General features: G+C 48.6%; 1 protein-coding gene across 1 annotated transcript in view; it reads right to left on the bottom strand.

The window, feature by feature from the left end:
• Nucleotides 1-15,067, bottom strand: part of VIPR1 (vasoactive intestinal peptide receptor 1) — a 96,204-nt gene extending 81,137 nt beyond the window's left edge. Inside the window, exon 1 of the mRNA XM_086866949.1 lies at nt 14,871-15,067. Within this exon, the coding sequence (XP_086723075.1) occupies nt 14,871-14,951 (81 nt within the window). The 5' untranslated portion in view covers nt 14,952-15,067. The remainder of the gene's footprint in view (nt 1-14,870) is intronic.
• Nucleotides 15,068-18,236: the final 3,169 nt, after the last annotated feature.

Below are 18,236 nucleotides of genomic sequence, written 5' to 3'. Positions count from 1 at the left end.
CTGTGCTAACCCCTGTGTAACCCTTTGCAGACTGCCCCACCTGAGCTCCCCGTTATGGATCAGAAAAAGTCATGTGGGACACACAGAGTCTCTGTCAAAGTTGAGATAAAAGCTTGCTCCTTGAATGTGCTGGAGATCAGTTTGCTGAATCCTGGGAATTTCCCATGCTAAGAATCTTCAAACATTTAATTTCATCTCCTTGGTTGTGTTTTTATTATATTTGTGGACAACTGGAACGTTTCTCACTGTTCTGGAAGGGCCTTGAGGCCAAAGGCTGAACCAATTTCTGGCAGATTCTCCCCACTCCAATGGTTAAGGAGCCTTTTCCTCCCAGGCATCATCAGCCACACTTGCTGCCAGAGTCCTCTGCCAGATGGGCACCACAAAATTCCCAGCTCAGGATACAGGGGTGGGTCACAGCCCCCAGAGGGGTTCCCTGAGGGACACCCCACATCCCTGGAGTCACACGTGGGTCTCACCTCCCGGGGCTGCTCCTGTCACAACTTCCAGGAGCATTAATCCCGCAGTGGGACGCTCCGTGGCACAGCCAGGCTCACGTCAGCCCAGCTAAGCTGATTTATCCTGGCAAAGGTGGTGGCTGCAGGGCAGGATTTTCCCAAGCACAGCCAGGAGTTAAATTCCGAGGGCCCAATGAATACGTGACCGAATTCCTGAGGGTTTTTATCTCCCTGTGTCCTTTGCCAGATCCTGTGAGGGGAAGGGATGCTGGGGAGATGCTGGAGCTGAGATCCTGTTCTTGTGCTGTTTGCAGTGATCCCATGGGAATTCCCTTGAAACAGGAACTCAGCAGCACTTTCCTTACAGACAGAAAGGAGATCAAATGCCACTTCCACCAGGAAAGACACGATTTTTGTCTCCACAAAAATTATTTCAGCCACAAGGTGCTGATTTAGGCTGAATTAACCCTCTCCTGGTCAAACCCAAGAACACACGTGTTGCTCTTCATGTGCCTCCCACATAACGAGGAAAACGCTGCTTTTCCCTTGCACTCCTCCTGCTCTCTCCCTCCTGACACCCAGGAGTGCTGCTTTCCACCACATCACTTAAATGCCACCATTCTGCAGGGGAACAACCCACTGAAAAACCCTGCAGGAGGCACCTGTGGGTGGTCAGAACTTCTCAGACTCTTCAATACTTTTATACTCCAGACTCAGCCCAATATTTCATTTCTAAACCTGAAAACGTCCCCAATTAAATCTGCAGCTGTTGAAGGGAGTTAGAGACACCCAGACTCTGAGGCTGAATAGGATTGAAACTGATAGTTGTGACAGAACTTTCAAAAGTGAAATTCTCCCACTCATCTCATCTGTAGCACGGGTCATGATCCCTTCTCTGAGTGGGTCAGACTGACAGCCTGAGAATGACGAAGGTGGCATTTCCCTCCTGCCCAGAAATGGCTCTGCCATCAGTTAAAGATGTAGCACATCCTGGACATTTTCTGGCCTGAAAAGAAAGTTTAAAAACATGGCGTTTTTTTCTTTATTTGTTCACCTTTCTGTTAAGAAAAATAACTCGGGACTTCCTAAGTTTCGAATTCTTCTATTCTAAGATATCCAGTTTCTTGATGGGAGGAAAAGGGGGACAGGCTATTCTGGTTTTAATTCCACATTGACTAAGAATGAAAATCCCCAAGGATAAATCCCTTCACCCCTCTCAATTTTTCAAAATAACCCACCTTGCTGAGATTATTCCTCAAGTGAAAGGTTAGTGTTTTTGTTAAGGGAAAATAACCCGTGGAAGGCAAAGAGTGGGCAAGGTCTTATGTGAAGAGAGCACTCTCCCATCTTTTTATCTTGGCCTTAAGATCAATTAAATCTCATTTCCCAGTACCCACATGCTCCAGACTCAGAGGGCAGCTCTGGTCACTCACTGGTGAGCTCTGTACAGTTTTAATGGATTTCCCACTGCAGACCTCACTGTTGGGGTACAAATTCAATTTTAGATTTCTCTCCCTCCTGCTCCTTATAAGCAGCTCGTGGTCCTGCTGGATGTGGGGCTGGAGGTGGTCACTGCATCTTTCCTGGTGAAAAACACAATTTTTAATTTTGCTGTTGTTATTTTAGCACAGTGTGAAGAGTCTGGGTGAGACTCTCTATTGATCCTACGAGGACAATCAAAAATATGAATCCTCCTCTCCATTCCAATTATTTTACAGGAAATGGGGCACGTCTGCTGGGTGAAACACCATGCTGGGACTGTCACCCAACCCTCGTGTGACCACTGAGCACATGGCCTGTGCCATCCTGATGGAAACCACTCCCTGCTCCCTAACAAAACACTCCTTTCCCTCCGTGGCCACCACCCCCAGGGCATTTGGCTGGCACAGGAAGGACTGAGGCCACTGTGGATGGATCCCTCCGAACAGGGGGTGATGTTGGGAGAGGGCAGTGAGCCCTGCCACACGTAGGGCAGAGCTGTCCAGCTGGCCTTGAGCTTCTGCCACACATCCCCAGCGTGTCCACACACACTCAAATTCCAAAATAAAGAGCCTAGAGGAAGATTCTAGAAGGAGGAATCATCAGTGGGACCCTTCCATCAGGAATCTGGCAGATCCACAACACTGGTGGGACTGGACTCTGAGGAGACACCATTGATGTCTCCCAGTACTTCAAGGAGGTTTATAAAAAAGGAGAACAATTTTTCACTTGGGCAGATAGATACAGGACAAGGGAATGGTTCTAAATTAGAAAAGAGATTTCTTAGATGTCAAGAAGAAATTCTCCACTGTGAGACTGGTGAAACACTGGCACAGGGTGCCCAGAGAAGCTGTGGATGCCCCTTAGACCTGGAAATGTCCAAGGCCAGGTTGGACAGGGCTTGGAGCAACCTGAGACAGTGGAAGGTGTCCTGCCCAAGGCAGGGGGTGGAATGGAATCATTTCAGAATCCTTTCCAGGCCAAACCATTCCATAACTCTCTGATGACTACACAAACCCCTTGAGAGATCCTGCCCATCTCTGAACAAACCACACTGGATTTCTACACTGGATTTTAATTTCTAAACCAGAAGAAATGTTCCTCTTATCCTCCAGGATGTCCTGTTCCCATCTCCTACTCTCACCTGGCTGAAAGTCAGACTCAGATACAGCTCCACCAAGCTCCCATTCCTGCACTGCCAGGTAGATCCATACCTGCACTAGTGTTTTGTTCCTGCTGAAGGTGCTTCTGTCTTGGTCGTTTTTTCCTGACAGGAGAGCAGGAGGGTGAGCACAGCATCGGGAACTGGATCACATCTGACTCCCTCACTGCTGCAAACCTTCTCACACCCAGCAAATCCAATCCCATCGAGTATACAACACTCCTGCACCAGCACTGGCCCTTTGCTTTCGAATCATGAAATCCTTAAAGCTGGGAAAGGCCTCTGAGATCATTGAGTCGATCGTAAACCCATCAATGCCATGTCCAGCACTAAACCATGTCCCCAAGCACCACCTTTACACATTTTCTGAACACATCCAGGGAGGGTGATTCCACCACCAACAGGAGCAGCCTGCTCCAAAGCTTGACAACACGCTCAGAGAAGAAATTTTTCCTAACACTTCCATGAAGAAAAAGATGTTTCCATGCCCTGATGTCATCCCGAGTCCACGTGTGTAGGGGGTGAGCACATCATCCCCATGACATCAATTAGCAATGCTAATCCAGCCAAGCATTAATTACAACGCCTTTAAGATGCAGGCAGAAAAAAGTGAGAAGAAACAAGGCAAAAGAAAGTCTCATTTCCAGGCTGGCTTTTAGGCATTCAGCCACAAGACCACCCCCAGCAGAAAGTTCATTTTCAGAGTCTGGAACTGAGCTGAGCTTCCCAGCTTCATCCTAAACTCTCCATCTGTAGCTGAATTCATTGGTTCATCTCCTTCTCCTGCTGGTTGCCCCAGTGGATGCTGTTCCTTGCCTGTACTTTTCCCCAGGCTACTCTGCAAGGGAAATCAGCATTTATTTTTAGGTCCATTGCTCTCTGACTGGTTGGGCTCTCCTCCCAGGGCTGCAGTGTATATTTAATACTTGTTTTCAGAGCTGACATCCCAGGAAGTTTGAGTGGTGAGCTGGCACACACAAGAAATCACTATAAAGGAGAGGAGAGCATCAACCTGCCAAACATTTAAACTTCCCTTCTGGAAAGAGAGACTTGACTCCTCAGCAGTCCCACAGTGGGGAAGGGAGCAAGAATCAAAGACACAGTTGCTGTTTGATGAGGATGATGATGATAGCTTCATTGTGCAATAAAATCCCGTTAGATCTGCAGCAGAGAGGAGCAGGAAGGGGACACACGAGTACAGAAATTTGCAGAGGAAAAAGAAGTCCACGCTGGAAAAAAGTACAGGAGAGAGAAGTGTACCTGGGCTGCTCAGCATTCCCAGCACAGGGAATGTCCCTGGGAGTGCTGGAGCTCTGGAGGCTTCTGGACAGAGCCAGGGGTTGTCCCACATGAGGGATTCAGCTCAGGTTTGTGATCATTCCTCACTGGAGCTCCCCAAGCCCTCTGCAGCTGGGATTCAGGACTCTGCCCATGGCTCACCACAACCTCCATCCTCTCCCTCATCCCTGTATCCCCAGGCAATTCCTGCTGGGATCACAGGTCCTGGCCAGCCCCTGGTCAGACCCAACAGTCCCATGGATTCTTTTCCCTTCCCATCTCTCTTCTCAAAGAGAGAGTTCTTGAGTTGCATGAAGGGTCTTCCCTTCAGGAAAACACAACTTTTCCTCAGCCCTTTGCTCTTCTTCCACAGCTCAACTGAACATTTTTGGAAGATTTATCAATAAATCCTGCCTTTGTTTCACCTCCCTGTAACAACAACACTCAGAACACAAATTTGCACAGACAACCAAAGCTTCAGCTTTATAGCTGGGTTTAAAATTATTTCCAGATATTTTCTTGGTCCCTTAAGGCATTTCTGAGGCTCAGGTCAAGTAGACCCAAGGCAGCGAGTTCCAACTCTAATTTCCTTTTCTGTCTACAAAACCATCAGGGCTTGGCTAACACAGTTTAACCACCAGAGATGTCTGGCTCTGAAAACAGCTTTCCAGTCAAAGCAGCACAGCAAAAAGGTGGATTTTAAGAAAATGAAGGTAAATAACTGTATGGTCAAAATGGGAGTGTTGGCAGACAATTTAAGGAGACAGAAAAGTTGTTCCTGCCCCATATCCCCAAGTTTGTAAGACCCAAATGAAATCAACAGCAGAGGTGGAAGGCACAAATACACACACCAACACCAGGAGTGCCTTCCTCGTGGTGTATAAATTTAATTATAGTGTAGATCAAGCACTTCCAGAGCACCTTCAGCCTCTGGCAGACACCAACAAGCCATCTCCAAAAGAAGTAGGGACCAAGATGAATGGATATCTAAAAGCAACATCTCAAACCAGAGTTTTATTAAGTGCCCTTCCAGCCCTGATTGACTGCTGATATATGACACACGGTATTTTTTATTAGACTGACTAGCACAGCTAGAGGCAGAAAAAAGCTTTTAAGGCTCTTTACGCCTGGAACTCAGCGAGGAAACTTCCAGCTACGCATTTCATGGGTCTGAAAAAGCTGTTCTGAGTTCTGCCAAGTTTGTTAATTACAGAAATAAAAAGAAAATAACTAAATTACCCAGGCTGGGAGGAGCTGGTGGGACCCCCAGCCCTTTGTGGGGCTATGGGGATGTGAAGAGTTATCACATGGATACCATGTTACCCAGCATGGAGCGAGCAGGTGGGAAGGAAACTGTGGCACGACATAAAAATCCACATTTCCACGGAGTTTGAGGAGTTTAATGCCCAGAAGGGCCATGAATTTAATTTGGGAGCTCGGCTGTAGGTCTGTGGCGTGAAGGATGGGAGCGATGTTTTGCCAAAGGACACCCTCCACAACCAGCACTCTTTGGTTTTGTGTTATCCCAAACATTTTCAGGCTAAATCCTCAGCTTTTTTTCCTCTTTTATCCCTCAGGAAGTGTTGCTATACCTGAAAGCACCTATTTTTATATGCATAAATATATATATACATATATAAATATCTATTTTAGTCGTTCCAATGTAAGCTGTTATTTCTCTGGATAAAAACTTTCCCCATCTGCATTGCACACAAACAGCCTAAAGATAAGCCTTTGATACACCCTGTGCCGTGTGAATTCCCTGGAAAGGGAGGAGGGAGAGGGGCAAGGGGGAACAAAGTTTAATTTTGCTGGAGATGCTGCTGGAAACAAAACTGTTTGAACAACTCCTGCACCTCAACCACAAAGCATCATCTCCAGCAGGTGAAAAAAGGCTTTGCAAAGAGAAAACCTGCAAAAACTAAAGTGTCTAAGGAGAGTTGGGGTGCAGAGAAGAGCAGAAAGGGTGGAAAATTCCCTTGGGAGGGATCACTGGTGAGACCCACATGGTTCTGCAGATGTGTTTAATGTTGTATCCCCAAAAAAATTCACTCAGCCTTGCAGTGGACACTTGAGCACGTCAGAAATTCCTTCTGTAGTGCTTGGCCTCCCCTTGGTGCCCTGGAAAGCTGGGAACTCTCTCAGCAGCAGCTTCTCTGCCTCTGAGGATGTCAAGCAAAAAGAAAACCTCTTCCTGCTGTGAAAACGGGCTGGAAAAGCCTGATTGTTCTTAAAAGGCAGGATGAAAATGGTAAAAAAAAAAACAACAAATAGATGGATGCAGATGTGGGAGGAAACAAGTGAATTGATTCACTCTTTTGCCATTTGCATTTTGCTTTGGAATGACCCCAGGGCAGCAGGAAAACCCCATGAACTCCCAGGGAGGGAATCCCAAAGCTCCAGAATCCCTCCACAGAACTCCAGCAAGGGAGCAAAGCAGCCACATCATTCCTTGCTGAACTGTCCCAAATTACAAGGGAAAAAAACAGCCAAAAAACACCAGGACTGAGCCCAGCCACTGATGGTGAGGAGGATGAAGTAGTTTTAGCCACTTTAAACAAGGCACAGCTTTAATCTCCACTCAGGAAACTCCTGAGGGCAGCAAAAGGTGACTTAAAATTAAAAGAATAAAAGCAAAAAAGCAGCAAGTACATGTCCCACAGAGCCATGGGCAGGATGAAGGAGTTCCCCTCTCTCCTGACAAATGGATGGGGTAGAAGATACAACAATAATCACATTCACTTAAAATCAGATGTGGATGTGGCTGTGGCACAATAAAGGTGGCAGAGGTGTAACCCCAGCAGGGTTTGGATCCTGGACATTTCAAAGCTGAGTGCATCAAAACACTGAGGGTCAGCCTTGAGGCTGCTGTTCATTCTGGTGCAGATGTGCAGACCTGTTATGGATAACTTTTTTTGGGGGGGTGGTGGTCATCACAACCAGTACATTTCATTAGATTTTGTTTCCTTCCTACCTGGCAAGGGGATGTGTTCCTCAAAGTCTGAGCTGCCACTTGGGAGAGATGAAATAAAACCTGTTCTTGGGTAAAGAATAAAGCAGGCAGCAGGGAAAAGCTCAGCATGGAGCAAATTTCCTTCCTTATATATTTTTTTTCCCTTTCACTCTTACACAACACAAGAAACCAGTTTGAGGCTTAAGATCTCTGAAGAGAGGTGTCTGCCAAAGGACTGAAGTGCCACTGTGTCTGTGAGGCTTCAGGAAGGTGCAGAATGAGGTAATTTTAATTTTGGTGTTCACAGAATCACAGAGTCCCAGAATCCTACAATGGTTTGGGTTGAGAGCGATCTTAAAGTTCATCTCCTTCCAACCCCTCACCTGCAAAGGGATGATGTGGGGATATTTTTCTACCCCTCCAGTGGCCTGAAAGTGCTCAGCAGCACCGAGCCTGCCTTCAGTGCTGACCCCACAGGAGCTCAGACCATCCTGGGCACCCAGACACCCACAGGGAAACACCAAAATCGGGGTGTCCTGACCTGCCAGGAGAATCCCACCTGCAAGGGAGCTCCCAGGCTGGGCATCTGTGACAGCCAGTGACATCTGTGAGGGCCCTGGGGACACTGCCCAGATGTTGGTTGGGGTCTTTCAGATCACCAGGGATTAATTGGAACATCTGTTAAACACAGAATCCAGGCTGGAGCCTCAAAGACACCCAATAGATTTCAGCTTTCAAAAGGAGACACCAATATTGATATTCTTTCCTCCAGACAAGAATTGTATTTAAATAGATTTTTTTTTTCCCTGTCCCTCTTGATGGGATGACAGAGATGAGGATGAAAAAAAACTGTGGAGCTCATACAGGAGGAGAAACACCCCTGCTGAAAAAAGAACAGGGTCATGGGGATGGTGGCTCAGCAAACAGAGCTGGGATCCCTGTTTTCACTTTCTTTGGCCTCTTCTCCACTTTAAATTCATGCAGATCAATGGAGCCAAGCCATGACAGCCAACAGAGTTTATCAAAAAGACATCACCCACTCTCTTGTCCAGCTCCTTAGTGAAATGTATCAGAAAATAATCCCAGTTTGGTTCTGAATTAGAAAATAATCACAATTCTGTGCAAACACTGGAATTTAAATGCCAAGCAGATTCACAGAAGTGTAAATCTCCAGCTCCCAGCAATGCAAACACTGAAATGGAGAGTTAGGGACTTCCCTGGTGGGGAGAAATCCACCTAATGTGACTAATGGAGGAATTTAAAGCTTTTAATATCTACTGGTGAAGTTGACTGAAAAAGTGACTGTGTTAATTTAAAATACATCAGGGTCTCTTAAATTCTTGTAGAGGAATGGACCTTTACATGCTGGAAATCCTATATATATATATTTATATATGTGTATATATATGTCAGTGCTGGAGATAAGATCTGCCCCAATAAAGAGCCAGTGAAGCAGCACTAATGCGAGCTCTGCAGCCTTGAGCACACATCCCTGCTGCCAGAAACCTCCCGAAATTCACTTCACAAACCACCCAGCTCCAAATGACCCAGCCAAGGGCTGATGCCAGCCCCAGCCAGGGCTGCAGCGACCCTGGGGCACCCTCCTGGCACCCACAGCTCTGGGGACAAAAGGCAGCAGAGACAGGGCTGTGACAGCAAGGAAACCTCACATCTGCCTGCTCCTCCTCTCCTCTCCTGCTCGCTCCCAGCAGGTCAGGTCCTGTTCACAGGTGCTGTTTCTATTTGTGCAGATTGGCAATTATTAAATATAAGCTATTTCAGCTCTCCCCTCCTTAGGGTTTATGCTGGTTCCAAGTGATTTGTGGCAGAGCTACAGCCAAGGAGGATGCCCCTAATAAAGTTTTGGGATAGAAAATATTTGTGATGTATTAACAGCATCTTCATCAGAAGGAAAGTTTGCAGCTTTTTTTTTTTTTTTACACCTTCAGGAGCTTTAAGGTTTTCCAGCAGTGCTGAAGCAGCCTGGCATTGCCCTATTTAACAAATAAATGGGTTTTATTTATAACCAATGGTTCTGGGGAGCTCATCCCCTCCTCAGAAATCCCCTTCTCAAAACCTCCCCCCGGGCACTTCCTGAGGAATGAGCGCTCCCTGCATCCCGGGAAAGGTGAAAGTTGTGTCCAGAGAGATGAACCAGCCCAGAGAAATGAATTCCCAGAGAAAGGGAATGGTGACAAAAAGGCTGTTCAGGTGGGGAACAGCCTCCTCCAGCCAGGCAGGACCTCCCTGCCATGGCAGGAGCTGTGGGAGCTCTGGGTGGATGAGGTCTGGCTTCTCATGCCTGACCCTCTCACAAACCAAAAGCTTTGGGTTTTCTTCCACTGCAGCCCCCTGAGATCTCATTTTCAAAGGCAAAAGCGTCTCCCCTCTTGGCTCAGGTCCCACCCAGCTGAAGCTGTGGGAGCTTGTGACTTCTGGAAAACATCTGGGAGCACGGAAGGGAGGGAGCAGTGGAGAAGCTGCACTCAGCACTCACAGGGGGAAACCAAACCCATGCCATAAAACAGTCTGTGTGTCTGTCCATCCAGCCCCTCCTGCTCTGGGCTCTCCACTCACCTCCAGCTCATTCTGGCTGTGCTTTTGGCCCCACAAAACCACATTTAGGGATTTTTTTCTTGGCTGCATTTCTTAGATTGTGATTCTTGCAAAGGACTTTCCTCTTCTTTCCAACACAGAAGAGAGAAAGCTGATGAGAGCAGGGAGTGGGGATATATTTAATCCCACAGCCTTTCCCAGGCATTGGAAAATCACAAATCCGTGTCCCCTGAGGCAGGGTGGTGCAGCAGGGACCCCATTTACAGCAGAGAAGTGACACTGCCACACTGGTGCTGACCTGCTCTGAGGGCAGGGTGTGACCTCCCTCTCACCTAAACCCAGCTGAATCCTGCTCCCCACCAAATCCTGACTTCGAGTTTTTATTCTGCACAGATAATCTGAGCCCTTTCCTGAATTTCAGCCACTCAGGATGTGGCAAATCTCCTCCAAGTGCACTCAGGTCTGGCTTAAAAAAGATCATCAGATCTTGGGTCTTGTTGATCTCCACAGTGTCTGGTGCCAATAAATGGGACACTTGGCTCTCCCCCCTGTCCCCCTTCCCTCTGTTCCAAGAGATTTGTGTCTACATTCTAGCCCAAACACCAGAAAATTCCCAGTCCTCCCAGGCTATCAGCATATCATGTGGAAGATTGATTTTGACAAGTCACCAGTCTCTCCAGTTGTTTCTGCTGGAGACCATCTGGTAAAGGCAAAAAGCTCTCTGGTTTTTTTTCCTTTTTTTCCCCCCTGAAAATGAATATGAACTCTGCATGTTTACTATTCCTAAGGCAGCCTGGCAGCTGAAGCAGCTCTCTCCTGACACGGTCCCACCACTCACCCTTTTTTAAATGTGCAGAGCATCCCCCTGCTATCCCCTGACTGCCCCGACCCCTCTTTGGAAAGCCAAGTGTGAGGAGACAAAAAACCCGCCCAACAAAGTCACTGAGAAGCCCTGAGAACGAGAACAAAATGTTTTGTCAGCCTCATGAACCACCACAGGACAAAATACAGCTCTCCTGGATTTGCATTTCTACCTGGAGCAGCGCTCTGGCTCTCACCTCTCACTGCTGGTACAACAGAGAAACCTTGGAACCAGGATATTTTCAAAGTGCTGTAAAAACGGGGGGAAAGCACCTCCACACCCAAAATTCACAACCCAGATGGGTTTCCCTGTCCATGGTCCCACCTGCCTCCTGATGCTAAGTGTCTGGTGAAAGTCCCTCTTTTTAAATTCCACCCTGGTGGATTCAGCCCGTCACAATTCCTGGCTGGTTGTCCTGAGTTTTCCTGCTGGAGACAGACCCCTGGCTTGTGGGGAGGATGTAATAATGATGGTGTGAATGCTGGAGTAAAACACAGCTTGAAACAGCTTTAGATATTTTCCCTAGCACGTTTCCCCCTTCCCTGTTTTGCCATTTTGCCTTTTTATGCCCTAAATAAGAGCTCCCACAATATTATTATTGCTGATTATGTGCCCTCTCTGAAAACTTTCAGCATTATAGAGAGGCAGAGAGGCTTTCAGAGCTACCCAGACACAGGGTTGGGCAACTGGTTCTCCTGAATAAAGTCAGTCATGCATTTATACAAGCATAAATGGAATAAATCATACACCCAGTGATACACTCGGGATTTGTGGCCAGGCCTTTGTTAAACACGTGTTGTTATTGCTAAAGGATCTTTGTGCTGGATGCAAGAACTGGGCTGGAGGATTCCAGTGACTACCTTGTGTTTCAGCCAAAAGCAGTGATTGTTTAAAGTGTATTTATGTCACTTCACAGATTCTCAATCAATGACAAGAGGAAGGAGATAGAGACACAGCTGAAGAGCTTGTCCCGTGAGCTCAGATTGCGCTGATTTTCCACACTGATCACATTTCCAGCATTTGCACTCGCACTAAGAGAAGAATCAGATCTGAATTGTTTTATTCTTTTCCATCACAAACCTACTTCAAGGCTGGAACAGAGCAAAACTCTGAAGAAAAGCACAAATTGCACCAGATGGGCAGATTTGGCTAATTCAAGGAGCCTGAAATCTGAAGGCACGTGGAATCCACCAACTGCTTCAAATTATCCACATCTCATGTTCTACACAAACACTGGGAGGGGGAAAAAAAAGTGTCTAATTTGTAGCTCTTCAGGCAAATTATCTTAATTACACCCCTAAAACCAACACAGAAGAACCTAAAAGGGATTATTGTGCATTTACACCACGTCAACACTTTTATTCCAACTTTTCAAAGGTGCCCCTGGCAGGAGGGCAGGACTTTGGTGAGCGTGGCCTGATGAACTGCAGCAAATGAGATCTGCTGAGAGGTGAAAGTTTATAACAGCAATTAGAAACCACATGGCTGCAACAGTTTTATGGTGCTGAACTTGTTGATCAGCCACTTATTCAGAGTATTTTTTTTCCCCCAAGGACGTACCAATAAAAATTATCACAATAAATTAAACGAACGAAACCCAAACCAGCAGAGATCTGCTGAGCCATCACAGGTCCCAGAGCCAGGTTATGATTGCAGAGCGGATTTTTGCTTTAAAAATCAGCATCAAATCCCAGGTTTAAACTGAGAAACAAAGCAGGGATTTTCTCCAGCACTGAGGCAGCTCAGTATTAGTCACCTTGCAGATCAGTGCTGATAAGGAGCATGTGAATCTTTTTAACCCACCGGTGTGAACCAGATCCCAGGAACATTAACAACAACAGAATAATAATAAAAGGGTTGGAAAGGAAGCAGTTACAGTCCTGTGCCTTGTGCTGCCCCAAAGCTTTAGGGGTTTGTGCTTATTGGTGGCAACCCAAGAGCATCACCCCCAGCCTGATCCTGCCACCCCTCGCAGGGAGAACCTCGGCAGCCGTGCGACCTCACCCCTGCAGGATCCGGCCCCAGAGGAGCTCCTCATGCCAACAATCTTTAAAGAAATGGGAATTTTGCCAAGGGCTTCAGTGGAAGCAAGAACTGGAGCAGCTCCAGCAGCTGATGAGAACGCTGCCCCCTTCTCCTTTCCCCAGCTCCAGCCCTGGACACATGGGCTATTTCGGATCTTCCCTAAAGCAAGCTCTGTAGAATTCCAAGAACTGATTGCCTGGCCATTTTCTTTCAGTACTTAAATCCATTTTCCCAACCTGTTCATCCTCTAAGAAAGTCTTTGGCAATGCAGATGGGTGGGTGGCTCATGGTGATAGCCAAGAAAAAAATTGCAATTAAATCCATTTGTTTCATTTTTCTGTGGGACAAGGGGAGAAGAAAGGGGTGAAGAAAAAGGAGACAAGTGATGCACTGACACATCTGGGTTAACTTCCACTCTCTGAGGCTCAGCTTGGTTGATCTGACTCTGCTTTATGACCAGGCTGGATGATGCTCTGAGCAGCTGGTCTACTGAAACCCGTCCTGTCCATAGGGATTTGGAATCAGATATTTATTTCCAACCATTTTACAATTCTGTGATGTCTCTGCGACCACAGCCACTGTCACCAGCCCAGCAGAGCAAACACAGGTACAACCCAGTTCTGGTGGGCTACCTCAGGGTCCCCAGCCCTACAGGATGCTGGGGAGGCAGCTGCACCTTCCAGAGGGAAAACAGCTCTGGAGAAGGTTACAGGTGAGAGGGAAACTCAGCACAACCAGCACCAGATCTCCCCCCAAGCCCAGTCTGCTAAATCAAATCCAGTCTCGTAACAAATCAAGCACTGTGAGGAAATGAGCTGCGAGAAAAAAGCTTCGGCGAAATCAGAGAACTGCAGACTCCCTGAATAGTCTGGGCTGGAAGGGACCTTAAAGATCGTCCAGTTCCACCCCGTGCCATGGGCAGGGACACCCTTCCCTGGAGCGGGGAGCTCAGATAAGCGTGCAGAAGCCGTGCCCGGTGCCTGCTGGCACGGAGGATCAGCTCTGCTGGCACGTGTGGCTCTGTGTGTGTGTGCACAGGCACACACAGCAGCAGGAGACACCAACCCCCTCTGCTCAGCCTGCCCCGGCACTGTCCCCATCACCGACCCGACCGCGGGGAAATCACCCCAGGATGGAGCCGGCAGCCCAGACACATCCCTGCCCCCGGCTCTGGAGCGCTGGGAAGGGGAGCTTTGCCCAACTTCTCGTGGGCAGCTGCGGGGAGAGCCCATCCCTGAGCCCCGGAGGCCCCCTGCCCATCCCGGAGCTCCCTGCCCATCCCGGAGTCCCGGAGCCCCCTTCCCATCCCCGAGCTCCAGAGCCCCCTGCCCATCCCCGAGCCCCGGAGCCCCCTGCCCATCCCCGAGCCCCCTGCCCATCCCCGAGCCCCCTGCCCATCCCGGAGCCCCCTGCCCATCCCGGAGCTCCCTGCCCATCCCCGAGCCCCGGAGCCCCCTGCCCATCCCCGAGCCCCGGAGCCCCCTGCCCATCCCGGAGCTCCCTGCCCATCCCGGAGCCCCCTGCCCATCCCCGAGTCCCGGAGCCCCCTGCCCATCCCTGAGCCCCGGAGCTCCCTGCCCATCCCGGAGCCCCCTGCCCATCCCCGAGCTCCAGAGCCCCCTGCCCATCCCCGAGCTCCGGAGCCCCCTGCCCATCCCTGAGCCCCGGAGCCCCCTGCCCATCCCGGAGCCCCGGAGCCCCCTGCCCATCCCCGAGCTCCTGAGCCCCCTGCCCATCCCCGAGCCCCCTGCCCATCCCCTCGGGAACTCTCATCCCGTTATCCCCAGGCTCGGGGCGAGCCCTGCAAGGACTCTTCGAGCTGCTGAACAGAAACCGGAGCAAACCGAAAGCCGGCAAACCTGAATGACAGCGAAACCGGGAGCGGGTTGTGAAATAAAACGCTAAAATCCCGAATGGAGCTCCTCCAGCTCCCAGGGCTCCGCTCCCTCGCCAAGGGGACGCGCACCTGAGCCTGAGGGCAAACCGAGGCCCCTGTTTCCCAGCTTAGCAGGGCACAGGAGCACATCCACCTGCCCTCAGCCAACAGCGCTCCCAAAGTTACCCGAAGTTGTCGCAAAGCTCCCCCGGGTCACTCACCGCGGCCAGCAGGCAGCCGAGCAGCGGCACCGCTGCGGGCAGCGCCGAGCCCCGCAGCCAGCCCCGCATCCTGCCCGGCATCCGGACACGGCAGCAGGCACGGCAGCAGCGGCAGCAGGAGGAGGAGGAGGAGGAGGCAGCACGGAGCCCGCTCCGCTCCGCAGAGCGCCCGCACCGCCCCCGGCACCGCCCCCGCCCGCCCAGGTACGGCCCGGGAGCGGCTCTGCCCCGAGCCCCGGCTGCTCCCCCCGCCCTGCACCGCTGCCTTCCTCCCCTTTCCTTCTTACACGGCTCCTTTCGAACGCTATTCATTTCCCCTTCCCTCTTTTTTACTCTTCTTTCTGCTGTTTTTCCTCCTTTCCTACTTCCCTTCTCTTCCCTCCTTTTCATTTTTCCCCCTTTATCTTTCTCCATTTTCACCTTTCTTTTAATTTCCTGTTTCTTCTTTTCCCCCGTCTTCCTCCTCTCTTCCCCCTTTCTCTCCTATTTCCCACATTTCCTTTTCACTATTTCCCCCTTTCCTCTCCTCCCTTTTTACTTTGTCCCTCTTTTCATCTATTTTTTTTCCCTTCTGTCCCCTTTGTTATTTTTCATTCCCATTTCCCCCTTGTTCTCTATTTTTCACTATTTACTCCTTTCCTTTTCCTTCCCCCTTTTTTCCCTTCCCCCTTTTTTCCCTTCCCCCTTTTTTCCCTTCCCCCTTTTTTCCCTTCCCCCTTTTTTCCTTCCCCCTTTTTTCCTTCCCCCTTTTTTCCTTCCCCCTTTTTCCCTTCCCCCTTTTTCCCTTCCCCCTTTTTCCCTTCCCCCTTTTTCCCTTCCCCCTTTCTTCCCTTCCCCCTTTTTTCCCTTCCCCCTTTTTTCCCTTCCCCCTTTTTCCCTTCCCCCTTTTTCCCTTCCCCCTTTTTCCCTTCCCCCTTTTTCCCTTCCCCCTTTTTCCCTTCCCCCTTTTTTCCCTTCTCCCTTTTTTTCCTTCCCCATTTTTCCCTTCCCCCTTTTTTCCTTCCCCCTTTTTTCCCTTCCCCCTTTTTTCCCTTCCCCCTTTTTTCCCTTCCCCCTTTTTTTCCTTCCCCCTTTTTTTCCTTCCCCCTTTTTTCCTTCCCCCTTTTTCCCTTCCCCCTTTTTTTCCCTTCCCCCTTTTTCCCCTTCCCCCTTTTTTCCCCTTCCCCCTTTTTTCCCCTTCCCCCTTTTTTCCCCTTCCCCCTTTTTTCCCCTTCCCCCTTTTTTCCCCTTCCCCCTTTTTTCCCTTCCCCCTTTTTTCCCTTCCCCCTTTTTTCCCTTCCCCCTTTTTTCCCTTCCCCCTTTTTTCCCTTCCCCCTTTTTTCCCTTCCCCCTTTTTCCCTTCCCCCTTTTTCCCTTCCCCCTTTTTCCCTTCCCCCTTTTTCCCTTCCCCCTTTTTTCCCTTCCCCCTTTTTTTCCTTCCCCATTTTTCCCTTCCCCCTTTTTTCCTTCCCCCTTTTTTCCCTTCCCCCTTTTTTCCCTTCCCCCTTTTTTCCCTTCCCCCTTTTTTTCCTTCCCCCTTTTTTTCCTTCCCCCTTTTTTTCCTTCCCCCTTTTTCCCTTCCCCCTTTTTTTCCCTTCCCCCTTTTTCCCCTTCCCCCTTTTTTCCCCTTCCCCCTTTTTTCCCCTTCCCCCTTTTTTCCCCTTCCCCCTTTTTTCCCCTTCCCCCTTTTTTCCCCTTCCCCCTTTTTTCCCTTCCCCCTTTTTTCCCTTCCCCCTTTTTTCCCTTCCCCCTTTTTTCCCTTCCCCCTTTTTTCCCTTCCCCCTTTTTTCCCTTCCCCCTTTTTTCCCTTCCCCCTTTTTTCCCCTTCCCCCTTTTTTCCCCTTCCCCCTTTTTTCCCCTTCCCCCTTTTTTCCCCTTCCCCCTTTTTTCCCCTTCCCCCTTTTTTCCCCTTCCCCCTTTTTTCCCTTTCCCCTTTTTTCCCTTCCCCTTTTCCTTCCTTCCCCCTCTCCTTTCCTTTCTTCTCACCTTTCCACTTTAGGGAATGTGACCCAGCACTGCTGGGAAGGGAATAATTGATTGAGGCATTTGGATTCTTCTGAAATAACTGCTTGGTAAGAAGTGGTTAATGGGCCAAAAATCCCAGCCCAATTCAGTGATCTGTATATATATTTTCCCCTGAAAAAGACAGAATAATTCCATGTTGTCGGTCACTGACATGGAATTTCTGGATTTCTCAGTTTGGAAGAACAGCTCAAGACCAGGCTGACCTTCATTTTTTAATAAAAATGTGAAAATCTTTCCTCTTTCCAGCACACAGGGCAGCATTTAATTTAATATTAAAGGGCAATGCTCCCTTCAACTCAAGACAAGCCTCGGGTCTAAGCTTGCTTTAGTGTCGAAAGCCAAACAAGCCCTATAAATAAAGGTAAAAAAAGAAAAATAATACTCTCCTCACTTTTCCTTTCTCCCTAGCCCTGCTAGATTTTCAGGCTCCAACAGATGGACAGATCTGTTGTCTTGTGAACCACCTGCCAAAGTAAAAAACAAAATCCTCGAGGAAAGAAAACAAAATCCTCATACTTGGGAGGCCCCTGAGACAGCTCCCTAATTCCAGGCTCTTCAATTTACTGCCACAACCAAGTAAGAGGCCATTTTTAAGTTAAAGGTTTAATGGTTAAAAATCCAAAGTTATGTCCAAATTTTAGCTTTTATTAAACCATCCACTTTTTACATTCCACCTGTAAAGGGTGAGAAAAAACCAGTTTAGTGTCTTTTCTCCTCACTTTTATGGAAAGACACGTGAATTTATTGGTATTGAAAATATTTTTCCCTTTTTTATTTTTGCATTTGATATGAAAAATCCCAATCCTCTCCCTTGTTTCTCATCATAGGCCTGATGGTGGCCTATAATTGCCATTGTAAAAAGAGGGACAAGATGTTAATTGCCTCAATTAGTTGTACAGAGGTTTGAACATCTAGCAAAGCTATATAAAGCTCAGTTTGGATCTTAAAATGATGGGGGAAGAGCTGATTAGCTGGTCACTGCATCCCCCCACTAATTACAGCCTCTCTGGGCTTCCTTATTTCATTTATTAATGAAGCCTGAATGCTTTCAAGTAACCTGTTAAGGATAAATTCTGGGGGGAAGGAAGAGGGGAGCAAGTTATTAGCAGGTTCTGCTTTTTTGATTCTTTGTGGAGAGGAAATCTGAAGGATTTGTGATTTTACAGGAGAAGTCTGAAGCACATTTTGCTCTGTGGACTGTGGTGGATCGAGGCCCAGCTCATCGAGTGTCCTGTGGATTTGCTGTGTTGAGGGTATGGAAATTTTGAAGAAAAAACCCTCTTGTGATCTTGCTGGTCCTCAGGGATCAGAAGGGCTGGGTGCAGCTGGGTTTAATTCTTGATTAAAACCAATTCAGCTCTC

The sequence above is a fragment of the Cyanistes caeruleus genome, chromosome 1, assembly GCF_971803275.1.
Source record: "Cyanistes caeruleus chromosome 1, bCyaCae1.hap1.1, whole genome shotgun sequence".
Lineage (NCBI taxonomy): Eukaryota > Metazoa > Chordata > Aves > Passeriformes > Paridae > Cyanistes > Cyanistes caeruleus.
This window is presented reverse-complemented; position numbering and strand designations above follow the sequence as displayed.